Source organism: Talpa occidentalis, unplaced genomic scaffold, assembly GCF_014898055.3.
Source record: "Talpa occidentalis isolate TD23 unplaced genomic scaffold, MPIMG_talOcc4v2.1 talOcc4.4, whole genome shotgun sequence".
In the NCBI taxonomy this organism is placed as follows: domain Eukaryota; kingdom Metazoa; phylum Chordata; class Mammalia; order Eulipotyphla; family Talpidae; genus Talpa; species Talpa occidentalis.
In genome coordinates this window covers 41409589-41425116 of record NW_023604295.1, presented here as the reverse complement: position 1 = coordinate 41425116, position 15528 = coordinate 41409589, and the positions used below count along the sequence as shown (strand labels likewise).

The following is a 15528-nucleotide window of genomic DNA, read 5'->3' as shown; positions in this document are numbered from 1 at the left end:
CACCAGGTGAGGGCCCACATGGCGCGCAGACCTCTCCTGCCGCCCGCTGCTCCCCTGAGCAGTGTATCATCGGTCTGCCTGTTCTGTTCCCCACTCTGGCTCTGGTGAATTCTCTCACCCTCCCGCGCTTCTGACTGTAACCAGTACTTGTACAAAAAAATAAAATAAATCTTTAAAAAAAAAAAAAAAGTAATCCAGTAAACCACAGAAGGGACGCAGCTATAATTCTAAGAGATTTCCTCTGTAATGTGGTCTGTGCTATACACTTATTTAGGTAAGGGTTCCCACCTATTATCCAGTTACCAAATCCTTCAATTCTATGTCAAAGGAATTCTTAGGTTATTTGGTCTGTAGTCCAGACACCAGGCAAAAACACAGAAACTAACTCAAACAAAAGTGTATCCTAGTTGTAATGTTCTCTGGGAAAAAAACAAAACAAAAACATTCCATATTCTTCCTTAAGATCTACTCTTATATCCAAAGACTCTCACAATCAGATCCTTCCCGATATCTAACCTAGAGCTCACTTGCTGAATAGTTACAGATACATGTTTTATTTGGCTTAAAAAGATCCTGCTGTTCCTCTAGGGCAGAATAGTCCCCTCACTCAGTGACTCTGCAGAAGCTCTCCATATTGGAGGCAGTTTTCTTTTGACCGTTCTCTATTCTGTAGAAGCAAGCTCGACAAGGCTACTTGGCTTATCCTGTCACCAGATTTGGAGGCTGATTGTAAGCAGGAAAAATCATTTAGGAGAATGTGTAACCTCTTTCTGTGAAGATCTTAAAGGACTTTTGGGGGACAGCTGAAATATGGTTCTGTCCAATGAGAAGAACAAGTTAGATAACGTCTTATTGTTGGTGTCTCTTTCTGCTTAAGGATTCTATTATTCTTCCCACAACATGGAAATTCTCTAAATTTTCCTGAAATTCCTTTAACTGTGCAGCAGGTAAGAACATACCAGAGCTCCTTCAGGTCCAAACATTTCCAGGAAACTTCCAATGAATTCTCGGGATTTCTCCTCCCATTTCTGAATGAGGTCAATGCTTTTTTCTTCTACCTTCTGAACAAATTCTTTTGACTTTTCTTCCACATCTTTCACTTTCTTCTTTACTTTATCAACCCGTTCCTGCAAGTGGTATTTCTTCTCCTAGGTAAAGAAATCACCTTTTTAAGAAATATTATGTGGCTCTTCCCTACCAATGAAGAAAGAAAAAGCATGATGGACATTCTACTGACACTCTCTAATGCCTTTAAATTTCATTTTGCTTTTATGTACCCCATACTTCTCTAGCATAGTAACAGACAAGATATGCTCTGGAAAGTCATCTTACACAAAAATGTGATAATTCTAACATTGTGGAAGCATGGGATTAAACTAAATATATAGAGCCAGTAACAGACAGACATGTAGCAAAAGGAACTCAGATTGTTTAAGGTAAAACATAAACTTGGAATATAAACATGCCCAACATGCATAGCAGCAAGATCATGGCACAGTATTACCAAGAATAGACCAACTATAATAAGCTGACTATGAAAGTAAAGGATATTTAACTTAATTTATTTATTGTACTGGATTTCTTCCCTCTGTAACTGGTCTATTCTATGATTTTTAGAAGTGCTGTATTATTTTTTAGTATTTGATCATCTGTCTGCTCATTTACAAAATGAAGGTGATACTCTAGGTCTCTCCCGTTTCCCTAAAGGTAAGGGGAAAAGTTATAAACTCTAAGAGTGTGGAGGGAGTATTTAGCCAAATAAAAAAATATTCTCATATTTCCAGGTTATAAAATGGAAAGGGACTATGTTTGGAGTGTTTGAAAATCTGAAATAAAGATTTGTAGTAGGTGACTAAAACAGCTAGGGTTTATCTGTACAGATACATTGTATTTAGATGAAACTATTTTACCTATTCTTACAGCATAATTCACAGAGCTGGGAGCAAGAAGGATCATGGTAATTACTCACACAGATATAATTAGAATTTTTCTCCTTTTAAAATCATCTTCTGAGGTTATCAACAAAACACAGTAATTTGTTTCTAAAGGACAAAATTAAGCTAAGAAAAACTTTGCTTTCATAAATCAAATTTTCAAACTTAGGTCCATGTGCCCTAAGAAACTGAACATAAAATGTTGTGTTGCTATCACAGGGAGGATTCCTCTGATAGACCTCCAAGCTTTCATCAGATTTTCAAAAGACCCTGCTACTCCATTCAATCCAAATAGAAAGTTAAGAGCCATTGTTGTGGGCCTCCCTTGTGGCGCAGCAATTGAGTGCTAGGCTGTAAAGCTGCCTGCGGCCTCTACAGCTCCAGGTTTGATCCCAGGCCGCCGGGCAAGGGCCCCACATGGCGCGGCAGACCTCTCCTGTCTCGCCCGCTTCTCCCCTCAGCTCCCCTCAGCAGTGTACTTCGTCAGTTTGCCTGTTCTTGTCCCCACTCTTGCTATGGTGAATTCTCTCACCCTCCCGCGCTTCTGACTGTACCCAGTGCTTGTATAAATAAATAAATAAAATCTTTAAAAAAAAAAAAAAACATTGTTGTAGATATATTTGATATAAATACTGTACTATATACTTACACATTCTTATTTAATTGGCTGTATGCCCTTATATCACGTGATGATATTAGACCACAAAGGTAGAAAATGCTTATTTTATTCTCTTTGAAAAAAGCATAGTGTTATCTGCAAAGAGGCATTGATTGAGCTTTTGGAGATGGCTAATTACAACAGACTGAGCAGAAAGTTCAGTTTATGGGAGCAAACAGGAGGCAACATGCATCCTATAGGGTCAAAGAACACTGGACGAGGCTGGAACTCACATTGATAAAGCTGACGTTCAGCTCCTTTGCTGTGTAGCCCCTCTGTAGGTTCCGTCTGGCATACACATCATAGTCCCGGACAATTCGGGTGATGATGTCTGATGTGGAGATACCTTCTGTCCTCTGTGTTGGAGCAAACATGCCTAGCCCAAGAACATAAACATACACTATGATATTCTGGTTAGCTCAAGCAGTAGGACTAAATAGAAACTGGGAATAACATGCCTTTCCTTAAAAAAGCAGAATCTCCCATTATCTAAGCAAATTTTAGAGAAACTGATATACAGAAGGAGGACTAAATCAAAGGGTAGGAGAAACTCTTTGGCCCAAATATAAGAAAAATATGGGGTTATAGAGGGTTTCCTGAAAATATGAGAGCTATCAAAAGCAGATGTTTAGACTGAGACTCGGTGGATATCAGTGCTATGCTCACCTTCACCTCTTATCCAAAATGTGAACTGAAAGCGGATGTTAAATTTCTCAGTGTATTAATTTTCCTCTGTAAAGTAGTGTTATGGTTGAATCTTTGTAGCTGCCCCTGAGATTCTATAAGGTTAAGGATGCTCATCAACTTACTTACCTGCTTCCTTGATGTGCTTATAAACATCATCACTCCCCGCAGAAGAATAAGGGATGTCATCATGAGCTACAAAATCAATCTAAAAACAAGAAATATCACTTAAAATCCAGCATAACTGCCATTCAGAAAAAAACCAATAAATATTCTTTGCCCAGAAAAAGGACAAAAATCAGATGCCAGACCTCAAATGGTCTTTTTATCTTGATATCTCTTTGCTTTGCTCATAAAGTCTACAATTCATTGGAAAAACCACACACCTAATCATTTCAGGATCACAGATATGAAGTCAGACATTTTCCATCCTAGCTACCTTTATCCTGTTCTTCTGGAAGTACTCCTTTCACATTACATACCAGTTATCAAGCTGTGGCTAACAGAAGGGGAAGATTTTCTGGTGAGCTAGCTAGTAGTAGTGCCAAGGAAAGAGGGGGGAAAAATCTCACCATCCCTCCTGGTCTGTAAGGATTGGTAAAATAAAAGAGATCACTTCTTCATTAATTGGGTTTTTTCTTGGTCTGTAAGATGAGTGGGAATATAAAAATAACAACCAGAATTCTTTTACTATAAAATATGCTCCTGTACTCCTGAGAAATGCAAAAACCCAAAGCCATGAAACATTTATAGGCTTTGGGACCTATCATTTCACTGTTGTCAATATCTCTTGTAACAGTGAGATCAATGGCACTGGGATCAATAATCTTTCTGAGAAACATGCTAAACCTTACCTATTTACTCCTTCCTGAATAGGTCATAGGCCCTTTGTTAGTATAATTACTAACAGCACCATACCCAAAAGCCACTGTTGTGTCATACATGCTACTCAGGACTGTATAAGGGACCCTCAGCTAACATAGCAATTATTCATAAACAACTTCTCAGGGATCCATAGGAAGCAAAGTTAAAATAAAAATTGCAGGCATGCAAGCCTTATGGTGAAGGATACATTGCTAACAAAGAGAAAAGGGAAGCGTCTGCAGGCTATGTTGCTGAGAACAATCTTGCTCATCACCTTTGGGGCCACTTGCTACTAAGCCCTGGTGAAGAAAAGCTAGAAAACTATATAAGATCTTTCCTAATCCTAAGAAGTTGTAACAAATACTGCTTTGCTTTAGGCCTATTCAAATATTTCTTCCCAAGCTCTATGGTTACCTTTGTTCTTTCCTGTATTATGGAATAATAAATCTGCAGTATCTACATACACCTGTGGAGAACTGACAATATGCTTTTCAGTTCCTCAAGCTTGAGGTCCTCCAACCTGGCCTAAAAATTCTTCTCATCTCTTATACCCACCTTTGTAGGAAACCTGTTGCTTTAATGTGGAGAATAAAAAAGGAGAAGAAGGGTTTTAACTCACTAAGTGAAAATGAGAAATTGCCCTGGTTTCTGATCCCATACAACTTCTGGCCCACACCAAAGTCTTAAAACTAAACTTAAGTTTAGTTAAGAGAAATCTATGTTTTTCTGTATTATTTCCTGGAATGTAAACTCCTTGGGAGTATGCTATGGGAGTATGAGGATGAACACACCTATAGTGTGTGCATGTGGCAGGGGACTGGCATCACATTATCTAAAGAGCTCAGTCTATAGCCTTGTTACCATGTGATCTGAAGAAGGTTATTTGGTCTCTCTGGGCCCTATTCTCTCAAATGTAAAGTAGAAATAATAACTACCCCACAGAATTGTTGTGGGGCATAAATTATAGATAATGGACAGGAAAGTACTTACAAACCACCAAACCCCACATAAATATCAGGATGACTATTATTGATAATAATATCACTGCCATCTTCTCTTTGTCAAATTTACATAGAAAACAGAAGTAAAATAGGGTTAATGGGAAACCAGCCCTCTACCATAAACTTTCAGAGTTGATGAGATTCTGAAACAAGAATGGGGACATAAGCTGTTTCTTACCCGGTGCTCTGCCAGGAACTCTGGTGTCAGGGTCCAGGGAGCATTCCTCACCACCTCATCCACATAGCGGCAGTGTTGCACTGCATCATAGCGCTCATTTTCATTCATCACTGTGAAGCCTTTAAGGTTGTGCGTTAGCTCGTCACTGCAAACTGAATTCACCACATCATAAAATTGTAAGTCAAAGTCCTTTCTATTTAACCACTCCTTAGTCACCATTCTCTCCCATTTTCTAGAATGTAACCAGTCTCCCCACCTGGAGAAAAATCTTCTGAATGTAGCTAAGTCTGGGCAATAATGCTTTTCCTAGTCCAAGATACACCTTTAGAAGCAACACTCACTAAATAGTCAATGTTCATACTTCAGAGAATAAAGAATACAAATGGTACTAAGATATTTGGCTCTGAAAATACATCTGCTGTGCATTTCTTCCTCAATTAAGTTTTAAAAAATATTTTCCTGTTATATTTTATATTATTGGACTGGACCACATAACATTTGCTTAGTTAACATTTTCATATTTCAGTTGATTGAAAATGATAAACTGAAACCTAAAGCAAATGTTATTATTAAGTAGGTAATAGGGTGCCAAGTGCTACTCCCATAACTGCAGAAATTCAGCTAAAACCAATGAGATAAATACTGATATTTCAGGCCAATGCACTTGGAGCCCCTCTCTCCAGGTTTAGGTTTCTAGTACCTCACATACGTCATGTTTGAAAGAGGATGTACTATATCCCTCATTTAAAAAACAAAGCAAGGCGGAGCAACATGGCGGCGAGGAGACACTGCGAGTAAGATCTCCCATTAAAAAAAGTTAATAGGGAGAAAAAGCGGCAGGTCCCAGTGAGAACTGGGACACGGAAGATAAACGGACGACTCCAGCAAACTGCCCGAAGAAGAAAGTGGCCATAAAAGAGGACCAGAAGGGAGGGAAGCGCAGAACCCTGCTCCCCTCCCCCACCCACAGAGTCCGCACTCTCCGACCAGCAGAGAGGAGGAAAACAACAAACTAAAACGACCAACAAGAACAAACTACGCAACAAGCGGGACTGTGAGTGGAAAGGAACTATTGCAGCCACCGCACCCCGTGAACGGGAGCTGTGGAGAACCCTGCAGGATTCGCTGCAGTGGTGAGCGAACGGCTCCTGGCGTCATTAGAGAAGAACAAAGATCCCGGGAGACCTGCACACATCCCGGGCTGCCAGTAAGCTTGCGCGGAAAAGCGGCGCGCTTGGCGCGCTTGAAAAGCAAACGCAGATCGGGATGGCGGCTGCCCAGGTCCCCGCACCGGCGACCTAGGCTTGTGGGGAGATGCGCAGAGGCCCTCACTGGGGTGAAAGTCCCTCCCTGAGTAAGCAGGAACCAGGCGCCCAGGCACGGGAGCGGGGTGCAAAAGGCGCCATTCCCGCGCCATTGAACTGGGCTATAGCCCGCGTCCTGGACTTGAGGGCTTTGGAACTGAGACCCGGGGCACGAAATTCGGGGTGTGGGTTCTCCACGACGGTGGGGCACAAGGCAGACACAGAACCCCAAAGCCGTTGAGGTTTACCCTACCATTCCTGCTCTGTTCCCTGTCCCGCGGGGGTGGGGGGGTTGAAAAACAGCCCCCCAAGGACAATAGGAGAGATCTCTGGTGCCACTTAGCAACCAGAAAAAAAGTCACTAACACCCCATAGAACAGGGAAATTTCTTAAGAAAAAACTTCTTGAAAAGGGAAGAAGGCTTCTGGAGGACCCAGTGGCCAGCTGGGAAGTTAGCCCATGCCAGGCCCCTTCCGACCAGCAGTCTGAGCCCACAGAGGGAGCGGGCACCCACATCCGGGGCAGACCGGGCACTCAAAAGAGTGTGCCTAAGACCGGATGCGCAGGGACTGAGTCCCGCTTCGCCATTTTAGAACAGGGCCATTTCTTCAGTAAAGACTGCCTAAAACCAGCAGAAAGCTCCCCCAGAAGCCAGAGATGGTTCCTGAAGGAGCCAGAGGGGAGCGGAGAAGTTCACCCAAGATGCCGGCCAGTCCGAGCAACACAGTGTCCCAATGCATACGACAAATTAGAAAACAGACAGTAGGGAGTAGAAGAACCACACGCAACCTAACAACTCCTCAGGAAAGAAGCACACCACAAAAAGAAAACCACCCTCCAGATTGCAACGACAGTAACTTGGAAGAACTTCTGAGCCTTCCAGAAAGAGAATTTAAAATTGCCATGATTAAAAAAGTGACAGAAGTCATAAAGGAAAACAATGATCAGAAGAAGGAAATTGAGTCCCTAAAGAGGGAAAACAATGGTCAGAAGAATGAAATTGAGTCCCTAAAGAGGGAAGTAAAAGAAATGCAAGAGATCAAAGAATTAATGGAGGAACTAAAGAACTCTGGGAAAAGCAATGAAAGCAGAATAGATGAAATGGAAGAACGAATAAGTACTCTTGAAGACACAGAAATAAAAAGAACCAAAACAGAAAAGGAAAGAGAAGTACGAAGGAAAAAGAACGAAGAAAGACTTCGGGAACTATCTGACTCCATGAGGAAAGGAAATATAAGAGTTATAGGAATTCCAGAAGGAGAGGAGAGAGATGTAGGAACAGAGAAAATATTCCAGGAGATAATTGAAGAGAACTTCCCCAATGCGAAGAAGGAGCTGAAAATTGATAAACAAGAAGCAAGAAGAACACCAAACTTCCACGACGAAAGGAAAAACACAGCAAGACACATAATAGTAAAGCTCCCAAGAATCCAGGACAAGGAAAAAATAATGAAGCTGACAAGAGGGAAGAAACAGATAACATTCAAAGGAAAACCAATCAGGCTGACATCAGACTTCTCTGAAGAAACACTACGGGCAAGGAGAGAGTGGAGGGACATAGTCAACAGACTCCAAGAAAACAGATGCCAACCAAGAATACTCTATCCTGCAAAGCTCTCCTTCCTCTATGAAGAAAGAATAAGGACCTTCCCAGACAAAGAGAAACTCCGGAATTTCATTACGACTAAACCCCCACTCCAAAAAATACTACACGGAATCCTAAAGCCAGAACCTCAGAGGGACGAATAACAACGAAAGAAGACCAAAAAAAAAAAAAAAGTTATTAAAAGAATAAATAAATAAAATCAAAGGAAAGACAAACACAATGGCAAATACAGATGCTAACATATCAATATTAACTCTAAATGTAAATGGACTAAACTCTTCAATAAAAAGACACAGAGTTGAAGCCTGGATTAAGAAACAAAACCCAACCTTTTGCTGTCTCCAGGAAACACATTTAGCTACAAAAGATAAAAATAGGCTCAAAGTTAAAGGATGGAAAACAATCCTACAAGCAAATGGACCAAAAAAGAAAGCAGGAACAGCTATACTTATATCAGATAAAACAGATTTCAAACTCAAAAAAATAAAAAGAGACCCCAATGGTCACTACATTATGATCAAGGGGACAATACTTCAAGAAGAAATAACACTCATTAACATATACTCACCAAACGAAGGAGCACCAAAATATATCAGACAACTGTTGTCCTCTCTGAAAACAGACATCAGAGAAAACACATACGTAGTGGGAGACTTCAACACACCACTATCAACAATGGATAGATCAACAAGACAAAAAATAAGTAAAGAAACTAAAGCTCTAAATAAGGACCTAGAGCATTTGGGCTTAACAGACATCTATAGAACACTAAACCCAAAAAAAACGGAGTACACATTTTTCTCAAGAGCACATGGCTCATTCTCCAGGATCGATTACATACTGGGGCACAAGACAAACATCAACAGATACACCAAGATTGAAATCATACCAACCATCTTTTCTGACCATGAAGGCATCAAACTAGAAATAAACCATAAAAAGAAGGCAAGGAACTATGCTACCTCATGGAGATTAAAAACCACACTACTGGAAGACCACTGGACTAACGAGGAGATCAAAGAAGAAATTAAAAAATTCTTTGAATTGAATGACAAGGAGGACACCAATATCCTAAATGTAGGGGATGCAGCAAAAGCAGTAATAAGAGGAAAATATATAGCAATAGAAGCTCACATCAAAAAACAAGAAAGAACTCAAACAAACAACCTAATCTCGAAGCTCAGAGATCTAGAAAAAGAACAACAAAAAAACCCCAAAACCAGTAGAAGAAAAGAAATAATAAAAACCAAAGCAGAAATAAATGAAATTGAAACTAAAAAAACAATCCAAAAGATCAATGAAACCAAGAGCTGGCTCTTTGAAAAAAATCAATAAAATAGACAAACCCCTAGCCAGGCTCACAAAGGAAAAAAGGGAGAAAGCACAAATAAACAGGATCATAAATGAAAGAGGAGAAATCACAACGGACACAGCAGAAATCAAAAGAATAATCAGTAACTACTATGAACAGTTATATGGAAACAAGTTCAACAATCTAGAGGAGATGGACAAATTCCTACAACTCTACAATCACCCAAAGCTAGATAAAGAAGAAATAGAACACCTAAACAGACCAATTACAAGCAGCGAAATTGAAATGGTAATCAAAAACCTTCCCAAAAACAAAAGCCCAGGACCTGATGGATTTACAAATGAATTCTACCAAACATTCAGAGACGAATTAGTGCCTATCCTTCACAAACTCTCCCAAAAAATTGAGAAGGAAGGGACAATGCCAAACACGTTCTATGAAGCCAACATTACACTAATACCAAAACCGAACAAGAACAACACAAAAAAGGAAAACTACAGGTCAATCTCCCTAATGAACACTGATGCAAAAATCCTCAATAAAATTTTAGCTATCAGAATCCAACAACGTATCCATAAGATAATTCACCACGACCAAGTAGGATTCATTCCAGGGACACAAGGATGGTTTAACATCTGAAAATCAATCAGCGTTATCCAACACATCAACAAAAAGAAATATAAAAACCATATGATAATATCAATAGATGCTGAGAAAGCTTTCGACAAAGTGCAACACCCATTCATGATAAAAGCCCTTGAAATTCTTGGGATACAAGGAACATACCTCAACATCAGAAAGGCCATCTATGATAAGCCAACAGCCAGTATCATCCTCAATGGTGAAAAGCTGAAAGCAATTCCATTAAGATCTGGAACAAGACAAGGATGTCCACTCTCACCACTGCTTTTCAATATAATACTGGAAGTCCTAGCCAGAGCAATAAGACAAGAGAAAGACATACAAGGAATCCAAATAGGAAAAGAAGAAGTCAAACTATCACTATTTGCAGATGATATGATAATATACATAGAGAACCCCAAAAACTCCACAGAAAAACTAATTCAACTCATCAATCAATTCAGTAAAGTGTCAGGATACAAAATCAACACGCAAAAGTCAGTAGCCTTCCTATACACAAACAATAAATCTGAAGAAGAAGAAATCCAAAAAACCATCCCTTTTATTATTGAAACAAAAAAAATCAAATATTTGGGAATAAATCTAACAAAAGAGGTAAAGGACCTATACAAAGAAAACTATAAAACACTGTTAAAAGAAATAGAAGAAGACACAAAGAAATGGAAAGACATCCCCTGCTCATGGATTGGAAGAATAAACATTATTAAAATGGCCATCCTACCAAAAGCAATATACAGATTCAATGCTATTCCAATCAAAATTTCAATGTCATTCTTCAAAGAAATAGAACAATTATTGATGAAATTCATATGGAATCACAAAAAACCCCGAATAGCCAAAGCTCTACTGAAAAAAAAAGAAGGAAATGGAGGCATCACACGCCCAGACTTCAAACTCTACTACAAAGCCATAATCATCAAAACGGCATGGTATTGGAACAAGAACAGACATACAGACCAATGGAATCGAATAGAAAATCCAGAAATAAACCCACAGATTTATGGTCAATTAATTTTTGACAAAGGAGCAAAAACTATGCATTGGAGCAAAGAAAGTTTGTTCAATAAATGGTACTGGGAAAACTGGGTTGCTACATGCAAAAGAATGAAGCTTGACCACTACCTCACACCATACACAAAAATCAACTCAAAATGGATTAAAGAACTAGACATAAGACCTGAAACCATAAAATACATAGAAGGAAATATAGGCGAAACACTACGTGATTTGCATATCAAAGACATCTTTACAGACACATCACCCAAAGCAGTGATAGTGAAGGCAAAGATAAACAGCTGGGACTACATCAAATTAAAGAGCTTCTGCACAGCAAAAGAGACAATAACAAAAACAAAGAGAAACCCCACCAACTGGGAGAACATTTTTGCACACAACACTAATGATAAAGGACTGATCACAAAAATCGGCAAAGAGCTGATGAGACACAGCAACAACAAAGAAAATAACCCAGTCAAAAAATGGGCAGAAGAGCTAAAAAGAAACTTCTCTGAAGAGGAAATGCAAATGGCCAACAGACATATGAAAAAATGTTCAACATCACTTGTAATCAGGGAAATGCAAATCAAAACTACCATGAGATACCATCTCACACCAGTGAGAATGGCACATATTAAAAAAACTAGCAACAACAAATGTTGGCGAGGTTGTGGAGAAAAAGGAACTCTTTTACACTGTTGGTGGGAGTGCAAACTGGTCCAACCACTATGGAGAGCTGTGTGGAGATTTCTGGACCTACTAAACATAGAGCTTCCATATGATCCAGCAATTCCACTCCTAGGTATTTACCCAAAGGACACAGAAACATCAATTCCAAAGAACACCTGCACCCCTATGTTTATAGCAGCACTATTTACAATAGCTAAGCTTTGGAAACTGCCCAAATGTCCAAAAATAGATGACTGGATCAAGAAGATGTGGTACATATATACCATGGAATATTACTCAGCAGTCAAAAAAAGATAAACACATGCAATTTGCAACAACATGGATGGCGCTGGAAGGGATCATGCTCAGCGAAATAAGCCAGAAAGAAAAAGAAAAATACCGGATGGTCTCACTCATAGCAGGAATCTAGAAAACTTAAATAAGGGACCAGGAAAATGAATAACTATAAGAAAGTGAAAATCAAAATCAACAAAAAACTATGAACCAGAGACACTTTTTGGGGGGTGGGGGCCGGGAGGGGAGGGATTGGGGTCAGAATGGGGCATTTGCAATTGTATGGGGGAATATAAAAATAAAATTTATTATTTAAAAAAAATAAAATAAAATAAAAAAATAAACATGAACAATGATATAAAACATATAAATAAAAAATAAATAGATAAAAAAAATAAAAAACAAAGCAAGAGCCTATGTACTCAGGTTATAAAGAAAGAGGAAAAAAGATAAAATTCTGTTATTCTAAAATGCTTTTAATTTACATTTATTAGTGAGTTCTTGTGAATTATAAACTTCAAAATTTAAGGACAACACATGTATCTTCAACTTCTACACACCACAAATGGTGTGAGTATGTATAGATTACGTCCCTGGACAGCACCTCAAGTCTTCAGATGTTTTCTTACCTCCCACAATGAGGTATGTATTAGGGAAAAGATTCTTTGCTTGCATCAAAGCCCGGGCATGACCAGAGTGAAATAAGTCAAATATGCCATCTGCATATACTCTCACAGGCCGCTCACCTAAATCAAAAGAAAAGAATTTATCACAGAAATACACAGAGTCAGTACCTCATATTTAACAAATGGAAATAGCACTATGTGACTCTCCCATCCCTGAATACCCCTCTCTTAAGGTGCTCTAATTTGTGGGTAAATTAGGATAGCGAGGAGTAACACCATAGACTTGTTTGGGTACAAAGATCTTGACGTCGCAACCATAGACTCCTGTTACCCAGGTTGTACCAAACTGTTCAGGAAATTGGATTTCACGATTGCTTTTTCTTAAAGTTGTTTTAGGAATGATTCAAGAGTTACACAACAGATATGCCCTTAACTTCAAAAAACAGATAAAATCTTTGCCTTCAGTTTATGTTTATTAAATTTCAGTTATGTTAAAACCAAACAGTTTAGTTAAGCTATACTCTTGCACTCTCATTTTCCAGCTGCCTTGATTACTAATGACTAATGCTTTGCTTTCAAAATAAACTTTCCCCCTGGAAAGTAAGGGGTACTCCAGAAGGGTGAGACTGAGAAAGAGGGAAACTAAGTCCCAGTTACCAACTTATTGTTCCTCTGTCCCAGATTTATCCTCAATACCTACTCCATGATAACAGACAGAATTCCTTAAAGCATTTCTCCTGAATAGTGAGATATCTTCTCGGTAGAAGATGATATACAAAGTATTTGAAAATCAAATATAAATGTTTTAAGACTTCATGTTAGAGCTTTTCTTCTTCTCTTCTCCATTAGTGAAAATAATAGAGAACTGATCATCAATTTATTTTTAGTGAGAGTAGACTATAAAAGAAACGCCAACTGATCTCTTGAGGTACAAGATTAATTAGCTGAAAGTCAAATAAATATATTGGGAATGAAACTGGTAACAATTCATCATGCCTAAAATGATAAATCCAACATATCCTAGTAAATTATTCTCATTATAGGAATAAAGGAAGAGCTATTTCACTATAGCAGCAGCAGTAACAGCAGGAACATCAACATCATGCTGGGAAAGAAGAGACTTCAGTCTCTTCACAAGTTTCTATGGACCTTAATTTCTTCGTGTTTATAATGAAGAGATTATAAAGCCAATAATCTCAAAAATTATTTACTCGTAAAGTTGTGTTATTGTAAATGCTTTTAATTTAGACTTATTAGTAAGTTCTTACAATTATAAACTTCAAAATTTAAGGACAATACACATATCTTCAACTTTCACATACCACAAATGGTATGAGTATAGATCAACAGCAATATGGGTAACACGGTGTGATGAGAACTGAATGAGGTACTCGATTCTGAATGTGCGTCATTAAAGAGCACATGAAATGTTCTTGCCCTCTACAGGCGCTACTATCACATCTGAATGTGAGCCTTGAACTGCTTGGTGGTATTCTGAAATTTGACCTGCCACCATTACACCCTATTACATTTAGCCTCTCTTTTTCCTTGTTATCATTTTACCCTGCCCCATTGGCCTGCCAATTTCTCAAGGACAGGGAATCAAACATGAAAAATTATATTATGAATCAGAAGAGTTGTGATCAACATGAACTATATCTGAACACTTTTGTAAAAGGAAAGCATTCTCTGGAATTTTTAGGACCCAAAACTAAAACTAAATACCAGATAACCAAGACACAGCCACGTCATACTGGGATCCCTTGCCCGACTTTGTCCAGCGTTCATGTCTATCTGTATATGTATATCACTACTTCTCAGTTACAACAGAGATCAAACATTCTAAAACAATTCAAAATAACCACAAATAGCTTCCATATACTGGAAATGTATAGGCTGTGCTAAAATTGCCTCTTATTCTTAGTGTTAACCTAGATTTAAGTCCAGTCCCTCATTACAGAGTATAGAGAACACACTGTAGAAACTGAAAGAACTGGAAAAGAATTGAAAAAATGGGGAATTTACAGAGAAGTAGAGGTGGCTGCCTATAGCACTTCGAATTCGTAACAAATGCTCATGGAAGTTTCTACTTATAATTATCTTTAAAACCAACTGCACAAAAAGGATGAGTATCTAAAATACATGTTAATAATTTATGTAGTCAAACATTGCTAGCTAATGATATAAACAAAGCATACAAATATAGTACAGGCATTGAAAAGAATAATGCAAATCTAAAAAAAAACCCTGGAAAATTAATTTTATCTTTATTTGTGATGAACAACTTCCAACTTGGGTTACTTTTGTTCTCTATCATTCAGCAGTATTACAAGCTAGGTTACCGACCCAAAACTCCAGCACCCTTCAGGACAGCAGGCTCCCAACAAGAATGTAGGAGGATTTGGGGGCGGAAATTCTGAAGGCTATTAAAAAATGTAATAGTCTGATAAATTATTTAGACCTTTGCAAAAATAGACAAGATTATAACCCAGCTCAGGACAATATCTTATTGCCTCTGCTCTGCTATATCTCACAGAGGTAACAACATCCTAGGAAACAAGTGTACAATAAGAAGAAAAAATAAAATTCTATGCAGTAGAGCTAACTCCCAAATAGAACAGCAGGGCAGGGGAAAGGAAACCTCCCCCCACCCCCACCCTTTACAGAGAAACAGAAGGGAGAATATAGAGTGGATGTATATTGGATCAACACAATTGAATGCTAAAAACAATAGTAAAGGAACAAAATGATTATATATTT

The 15528-nt window shown here is 38.5% G+C and overlaps 1 protein-coding gene across 1 annotated transcript in view; it reads right to left on the bottom strand.

Annotated features, from left to right (window-relative positions):
- PCYT1A (phosphate cytidylyltransferase 1A, choline) overlaps positions 1-15528 on the bottom strand; it is a 36501-nt gene that overhangs the window by 4944 nt on the left and 16029 nt on the right. The window contains exons 4-8 of the mRNA XM_037525356.2: positions 12772-12888; positions 5320-5471; positions 3406-3484; positions 2826-2968; positions 960-1148 (exon numbers count right to left, since the gene is read on the bottom strand). Coding sequence (XP_037381253.1) covers positions 960-1148; positions 2826-2968; positions 3406-3484; positions 5320-5471; positions 12772-12888 — 680 coding nt within the window. The remainder of the gene's footprint in view (positions 1-959; positions 1149-2825; positions 2969-3405; positions 3485-5319; positions 5472-12771; positions 12889-15528) is intronic.